This window comes from Arvicola amphibius, chromosome 2 (genome assembly GCF_903992535.2).
Source record: "Arvicola amphibius chromosome 2, mArvAmp1.2, whole genome shotgun sequence".
Taxonomy (NCBI): Eukaryota; Metazoa; Chordata; class Mammalia; order Rodentia; family Cricetidae; genus Arvicola; species Arvicola amphibius.
In genome coordinates, this window is record NC_052048.2 from 105,449,001 (window position 1) to 105,457,450 (window position 8,450).

General features: G+C 49.0%; 1 protein-coding gene across 1 annotated transcript; it reads left to right on the forward strand.

Moving 5' to 3' along the window:
* Positions 1 to 3,045: 3,045 nt before the first annotated feature.
* On the forward strand, positions 3,046 to 8,145 carry Tmem18 (transmembrane protein 18). Its single transcript, XM_038319087.2, has 5 exons — positions 3,046 to 3,166; positions 4,334 to 4,454; positions 5,759 to 5,813; positions 7,498 to 7,591; positions 7,676 to 8,145. The coding sequence occupies exons 1-5, from the start codon at positions 3,110 to 3,112 to the stop codon at positions 7,769 to 7,771; spliced, it is 423 nt and encodes a 140-aa protein (XP_038175015.1). The 5' UTR covers positions 3,046 to 3,109; the 3' UTR covers positions 7,772 to 8,145.
* The last annotated feature ends 305 nt before the right edge of the window (positions 8,146 to 8,450 follow it).

The following is an 8,450-nucleotide window of genomic DNA, read 5'->3' on the forward strand; positions in this document are numbered from 1 at the left end:
GGCAGGAGTACAGAAACAAGGCTAGAACAGAGATGCCATCCGACAAGGCCATGGTACTTCAGGCATCTGAAGATGAAGCAGACTCACTGCTGCGTGTGGAGGAGTCTGGGCTGGGTCCTCCAGGAAGTGAGAGGGGAAAGCGATGCCGATTGCTTAACTATATGTACTCAGGGTACGATTCCAGAGCCTAGGAATTCAGTCACATGTTAACACTGTTGCTTTTATTTCCTTTGCTGCAAATCGATCTCAAGGCTGGGAGCCATCATGATGGCGAAGAAACTGCAGTTACTCTCTATTTCTATCTTTACTGAAGTCAGTCCAAAGCACATCAGGAATAGCCAGTCCCCAGACCCCCGAGAAAACTCCAACTCACTCACACACCAACTCTCAGCGAACGACACTAAAGCTGAATGGGGAGGGCCCTGGGCCCCTATCCTGGAAACCTGGGAGCATCCTGTGCTTGTTGAAGCAGAACGTTAGGTCACACTCAGATGACCTTGAGACTTCTTTTTCCCCTTTCTTTCTTCCCTGATCTTTGGTGAAGACAGTGGAGCACATGGACCTGAGAAACAGCGAGAAGCCCAAGTCTGAACAGGACAGATGAGGCAACCATGAGAGCCTGGGTATGCATCTGGGAGAGAGGAGGAAGACTTTAGGGTGGGCAGCAGCTAAATGCATGAAGGATATTCCACAGCCAAGTGAAGGAGATAGGCTAGGAAAGTCACTGTGTTCAGAAAGGTGGAGATGGGCTACAACATCATTGTTCACGTCACCCCACTACGGGAAGAGAGAGCACAGACTGGATAATGAGGTGCATTCATTTACGCAATGTGCATATGTTACGGCAAAACACTTCTGGGTCCTCATTGTTTACACAGGCAGTTAGGAGAACTTTGCACGTGAGCTAAGTGTGCTTGATCATCTTAAGACCATTATGCAATCCATTGCCAGTCCACGTCCAACGGCCTGCCCCTTCTCCAATAACAGGTGTAATAGCTCAGTCTCCATGAGCGCTGACACTCCAAAACTGCCCAGTGGTGAGCCACTCTTGAGTCACCTGCAACCTCAGAATTGGGACAGCCTCCCCAGCCACACAAGGTCACTAGGGCCATGTTTATCCATAGATCTGAGGAACACCAATACCTTTGTCTCTTCTAGATCGATGAGTTAGGGTGTGAATGAGCATCTTCTGTGGAGAGAGAAGCAGTGGAGAAGCCAGGAAAGTCAATCACTGGAAGGAGGCGATTAGCTGCTCTTCCTGGACCGACAGAGATAACACAGTTTTACAACTTGGTGATCCTTTGATGTCTGATGAGATAGACTATGCCCATATCTCCCACAGTTTTTGTATTTACTTATCCTAGACCCTTTCCTCCTAAATCCTGAGCATTGTTTTTAGGCCATAAAACACATTCATGTGAGTGAGGTCACTTGTGCTTTATAAAAGCCTAAGTGACTTCTGTGTTATCTTAGGGCCAGGCCAATCCTGACACACACAGGTGTTATGTTCACCTCCGTCAAGCTCCCTAGACCCTAGATCCTGGGCACTGTCTCTGAGTCAAGAGTCCCCATTCTTAAAAAAAAAAAAAGCCAGAGATCAGAGATACTTTGTAAATAATCTCAGGGTAAACACGCCTTGGGACTGAGCTAATTGTTATCTGATTTTTTTTTCCAAAATTGTGTTGTACTTAAATATGACCAAAGTAAAATGATCAAGAACAGACTCCAGACGTCCTGGTCCAGCGCTGGTTACAATAAGACCAGGCTGAGCCGAGTTTCATTCTTACCTCACTCTGAGCAATTTTTCCCTTCCTGCTGTAAAGCTTGCAGGGGAATCACCACGATCTTAGGTTAACGGACTGAATGCTGTGTTCATCCTACATCTGTGGGCACTGTCTGTGTATTCATCGTGGTTTGTGGGGCAGATAGCATAGGCACCCCGGTCTCTCGGGTAGGTCTGCTTCACTATGCCGTATGGACACAATTCCATCTCTAGTTTGTGGGATTGAAAAGCCCGTCTGCAGAGACGCCTTTAGTCAGCATCCATGTTGGGTCTGTGGCTCAGATCCTGTGTTCAGTCTAGGTGTGTGGGATCAGGTACCTGTGTCCATCCAGGATCTGTGGGATGGGTCACCATGGTCACCTAGGTATGCAGGGAGGACAGCGTCCATCTAGGTATGTAGGATTCTGTGTGCATTCAGGTCTGTGGAGCTAGATGAATACTGTATCTGAGGGGTGGAAATAACCTGTTCATCCAAATGCCATGCACACCCAAGGTCTCTGCAGAAGATATCATATCCATCCTTGGTCTGTGAGGCATGGGCACCATATTCCTGGCCTGCAAGGTAGAAGTCGTGTCTATCTCGGGTCTGTGACAGACACCACTGGCATCCCATTTCTCTGAGGAAAAGTTATGTGTATTGTAGGACCCAGACGCTATGTCTATCCAAGGTTTGTGGGACCTGACACTATATTCATCCTGGGTCTTTAGGGTGCCCATGCCATGTCATCTATTACGACTCTGTGGGTGTAAACCATCCAGCTCATTAGGGCTCTGTGGGGAGCACAGACACAGTTCCCAGCCTGGGTCTGCATCTGTCCCGGGTCCGTGGTGAGGATGCGGAGCTCATTCCGATTCTGCGGGACTGGCGACACGTCCACCCAGGTCTCTGAGGAGCACGCTATATTTATGTCGGGTTTGTGCGGGGGTCGCCGTGTCTTTTCCAGGTGTGGGGTGCAGACGCCCGAGTTGATCCCAGGTCTGTGAGGACGCTTGAGTCCTAAGAGCTCGCCAATTCATTCCCGGACAGCATGCGACCCTGCAGGGTGCTGTCCGACCCTGGCAAACTGGCCCCAGCCGCCGGCTGCTTCTGTGGAACCAGCAGCTTTCCGAGGAGTTTGGAAGAAGCAGAACCAACCACTTTTCACACCGCTTACAGAAACTCATGAACGTAGGAAGGGAAGTTGGACCTCTTAAAAAAAAAAAAAAAATCTCGCGAGAACTAAATGCCTGGTTCGTACCCGTAGATCTCGCGAGAAGTCTAGGCGACTTTCCTGGCTGCCGGAAGCCGCAAACTTCTCCAGGTTGTCGGTATCCCCCGGCTGCGTGATGCCCTCCCCTTTCTCGGTCAGAACCTTCCCGGTCAGCATCCCCGCGGTGATCATGGTAAGTTGCGGACTATGGAGACTGGGTGGCGCTGGCACGCGGTGGGGAGTCGCTAGTTCTTTTGTGGACTGCGCGGGCACGCTGTCTTCCTGAAGTCGCCCTGTGGCTCCGCTGAATGGGGCAGACCCTGGGTTCGCAAAGGCGGTGACCTGATCGCCAATACCACTGTGCCTACCGTGGCTCGGCTGGATGGGGCAGACCCTGGGTGCTCACAGGCGGTGCCCTGGGTCCCCAACACCAGTGTGCCTGCTGTGGCTGTTATGGTTGCAGCTGCCCAGCTACTATCTTTTTAAGAACAAAAGTGGCTCCCCAACACCAGTATGCCTGCCGTGGCTCCACTGGATGGGGCCGACTTTGGATATGCACAGGCCGACCTCTGCACCCCCAACACCAGTGTGCCCACGCTGGTGGGATCTTGGCAGAGGCAGCGTGCATTGCTTTCTCTACCGGGCTCTGGACTGACTCAGTGGTCATTCTGGTATGGCACAGAAGACTCATTAAGGTGCAATGGACTCCACACTCCAGAACTAGTCTTACTTTATGGAGCAGTACCCTTGGACATAGGCGGGCGTGGGGGAAGTACTGGGAAATCTGAACTAGGAACCTTGTATCGGGTGAGGACAGTCAGAAAGATTTGAGCCTTGAGGTATGGACCCTGATCATCTGTGAAGATGATCCCTAAGGAACTGATGAAGCACTGTCTAGCGAACTGTGTGCACTACAGAAGTGCTGGGGACACTCGGTCCTGCCGGTTAGGAGGATCATTTCCAGGCCTTGATAAGAGCTTCCTCTAGGCAGCTTCACACACTCCAAGTGATTCTCCTTGACTAGGCCAACTTTCTTTACTCAGCTTGTTAGTTTAGATGGCAATAACCCTTTAGGTTTCACCCAGCTTGGGAAGAATTGTATTCACCAGTCCAAAGAGGCAAGTGGGCGATGGTTTCCAGTCTGTGTGCTCAGACTTTGAAATCTTCGTATAAAATCCTTGGATGTGTTTGCAACCGAAGCATTGCTGTTTCTTTCCTCTCTTTGCTCCCACTTGTCTGGGAGGCTTAGCTGTGTTATCCCAAAATGCAGGGACAGGGACCGGCCATTCTTATTACCCACGGGAAAGCAGTTTTGCAGATATACCACCACCCCCACGTTTCTGACACTGTATCCTTACAGGAGACAGACTGGACAGAGCCCTGGCTCCTAGGGCTTGTCGTCTTCCACGTGCTGTGCCTGCTCCTCACCTGCTTCTCATCAAAGAGGTATAAACTACAGATCGGACACTTCCTGTGCCTCGGTGAGTAGGAGACAGCGGGATCCCTGTGCTTTGCTGGGATACTGTCCTGGGCTTGTTTGAATTATGTTTTCACAGGGCTTCCCCAACCTTCCGTTCTCTACAGAAACCGTGAAGTAATCTTTGGACGTTGAACTTGAAGGGAGTTTTCCTTTCACTTCAGGCTGGCCAGGAAGCATATGGAACATCAGGCGTTCTAAGACAGTGGTTCTGTTATGCTGCCTCTTACATGGACAGTTTCCTGCTTGAGTTCAGTCCCGGATGGCATGTCTTTCATGCAGATATTTTCTTGCTGGGCTTAGTTCCACATTGCATGTTCTGGAAATTAGATGAAAAATTAAGAGACCTTCTCCACATAAAATACTATTTCAGATAGATCAGTTTTAAAGATAATGACTTTAGAAACTGTGGGAAGGGATTAGGTATCCAGAATGGAGAAAGATTACAGAGAAGCAGGCACGCCATAAGAATCGTGGTATTTGACCAAATGGGGACAATCAGTATATTAGGCCCCACAGTTAAATCAAAAGGATACTCACTAAAATGTCAGTAAGAAAATATCAGTTAATAACTGGATGGCCCAGGCATGATATCTGTCCCAATTGCAGATAAGTGAGCGAGCCCCTAAAATATAGGGTGGAAGACAGGTAGGAAGCTGGATCAGAGGTCAGAGACCACAGTCCGCAGGAAGTGTTACAAGGCTGAATAACTACAGGTGTAAACACTTGACTCTTGTGGGCCCTGGAGAGCAAAATAGGGCTCTAAGCTTAGTGTCCTTGGGGACCCCCACATTCTGTAGATAGCCATAGATGTGTTGTAATTGTTCTGTTACCCACCGTAGTGCTCATTCTGATAAGAACTGAGCTGTGGTGTGCAGGGAAAATGCCGAGGGTCCTCGTGTGCCTTTCTGCAGGCAGTGTAGAAGCTCATGGGCTCGAGCAGACAAGGGCAGGGATGAGGATGAGAACTGTGTGCGGGGTATTGAGGGCAGTGCCTTGGAAGGTGGGACAGTTTTCTAAGTTTAAGAGCAATGACACCTTAGAGTTGTTTCCTTCACCTGAACTATGGCAGTCCCGCCAGTGCAGCGTGGCTTCGCAGGAGTCTCACGGAGACGCTTGGCATCTTCCTCGCGTGCCAGTCCTTTAGCTTCGCAGTTTCACAGTCCTAACGCATCCAAGCTAAAATGGAAATTGCACTTCTCGGCGAGTGTTCTGGTGTTCTGTTGCTATACGTAAAAACGTATGCTCTTGTTCTATAGTGATAGGGATTGCTCATGAGATCCTAACGTGATTTCTCTCTTCTCTTAGTCGCGTTGGTCTATTGTGCTGAGTATATCAATGAAGCGGCTGCAATGAACTGGAGGTAAAGTCAGCTCTCGTGCTCCTGACTGTGTCCTAGGAGTTTCCCTCTGTGGTGGTGTTATCATATAGAACCTCGTCAAGAAAGCCTGAGACTTACAGGGAAACCGAGATCATCAGGAATTGTGGCCACTTAAATATTGAGCACCCTGTATATATAGGCTTAGGCCTTAAGAAACAAAACAGTTAAATATTTTTGTTGTGAACTGAAGATTAATGGTTTTATTTTATTAATAAAAATAGTCAAAGCTCCTCATTGAAGCTATATGTCATTAAACAGAAATCCTAGTGCCACTTTGGAGATATCTCCTTCTGGTTGGGGGGCCTTAGAGGCTTACAAAAACAGTGAGATGCTTTAAGAATTGTGTACCTGTGCACTGTACCACCTGAGGCTTCAGGCGCTGGCCAATCAAGTTACAATCTGTGAGCAAATATTACAAGTATTGTAAAGTAATTTGAGTTTCAGGATTCCAAGGTGGGAGTTTTAGAAGGTGCTGAGTAGGTGCTGTGCTTTTGAGACCTTTCCCTACCTCTCCCCTCTCCTCTAGAAAACGTCTTCCCTGGAAGTGCCAGAGCCGCCACAGTCTTCTCCCTGCTTTCCCAGCCCTGGCACCTAAGTTGTCTTTCCTGATTCTCCTGTCTCAGTAGAGACTACTCAAAACATTCCCACATATTCCTAATCAATCAGAAAGGCCCAGAACGGTACTGATGCCCATGGCCTCTGTTGCAGCCCCTCCTGCTGGCCCCACGACCACCTCAGACTTGTGTTGATTCCCTCTTCAGGTCAGAGACTAGTCTTGACTCTCTGCACCCAGAGCTTCCCATGTTCCCTGCTTTGTTTCAGTAAGTTAATATGCACTCTGCCTGAGTCCCTCGTTCTCTGCAGAAGGTAGACTTCCTGTAAGAGTCAATCTGGCCTTAGTCTTCTTGCTGTAACCCATAGCTCATGCAGCAGGCTCGCAATCACTGTTACCGAGTCAGTGAAAACAGCGGTCTAGTATATTCCCACATTGCTGAGAGAGAAATCGCCATAGATAGCTCCCACCCTCTGCTGCTGCCGCACACCGCACCCCCATGTCTGCGTTCGGTGCACTTTTACACAGTTCGCGAGATTCGGGCAAGGGGCTGGAGGTTAAAAAACACAGACAGAGAGACAGAGACATGGGCCATCCTTGAATTCCCAAGTATGCCCCCTTCATTGTGTTCAGGGGCAGATTATATAGAGATAGCCACGCCCCAGCCAAACCCACCAGAAACCACTCTCCTGCCATCAGGAACTCCTGAAGGTCTCGTGCTCAGAGCAGCTGTAGGCACTCAGATCAGGGGATTACAAGAAATTCAGGATCTGGGGTCTCACTGCTCTCAACATGCTGCCTGGGTTTTTACCCCTCAGAAAATTGGAATCATGCAGCCTTCAAGTCTCTTACACAGACAGGCAGTTACTTCACTAGGTGGTTGGGAGCAGGAAGTACTAGACACAGTACTTTCTCAAGCAGCTGTAGCGGGCATGCAGCTCTTCCTCTATGATTTATGAGAAACGTTAGGCCTGTTTCTGCCGTTGTGTTACACTGATGCAGACTCTTCAGTGACCCCAGACTGCTAACTGCTGTTCTTTTGTCACCCTCCCCCCCAGGACTGAGAGTCCAATAATTGTTTTCATTTGTTTATTTTTTTTTTCCCCAAAACAGATCGTTTGCAAAATACCAGTATTTTGATTCCCGGGGAATGTTCATTTCTCTCGTGTTCTCAGCACCATTGCTGGTCAACGCCATGGTCATTGTGGTATGTATGGTTCAGACTTTTTCCGTCCTGGCTTTCTTCAGTCATGTGCTTTCCAGTTTTAACCGTGGCTTCAAACGATTCTAGATTATGTGGGTTCGGAAGACTTTGAACGTGATGTCTGACCTAAAGAACTTGCAAGAAAAGAGAAAGGAAAGGAAAAGGAGAAGAAAGGAGGAATAGCACCTGGCTATTCTGAGGATCTGAGGAATGACGCCTAGCTGTTGCTGTGGACCTTGTTTTCCTCTGACTGGTTGTTTCCAGCTGTAAGCTGCACAGGGCCCAGATGTCCTCTGGCAGCAGACTCATGGTCTGGAAAATGGTTCTTAGATTTCACACCCACAAACATGGAGCCTTCAAAGAGCATCAGTGTCACCTGGATGCTGATTGAACGTGGAACCACATTTGCCTGGTGGGAGCTCTGGTTCAGCCTCAGGAAGAGTCCCATGCGGCTTCTCATGGTTTGCTGGCAGACCGCATTCTGTAACTAATGTTCACGCTGTCTCAAGTGTTGAAACTGAGAAATAAACAGCGCCATCCTGCCTGTGGCACCACCACCCGCTCGCTCTTCTGTTTCTGACCTGTAGGGTCGCTCTTAGTTAAGGGTGATCTTGTTCCCCCAGAGACTTTGGTGACATGGGTCGCCACAGATAGGCATGCACTGTGTTTGTTGGGTAGAGACTAGGATGCTGAAATCTTACAGGACACAGGATAGCCCCCCGCCTCACCCTCCATGGAATATTGTTCTGTATGTGATACCAGCAGCACCCAGGCAGAGGGAACTGTGCGGCAGGTCTGGAAAAGAATGTAGTGTATCAGTTCCCATGAAGCTAAGCCTCTGAAGAATTAAGTTGGGGCTCTG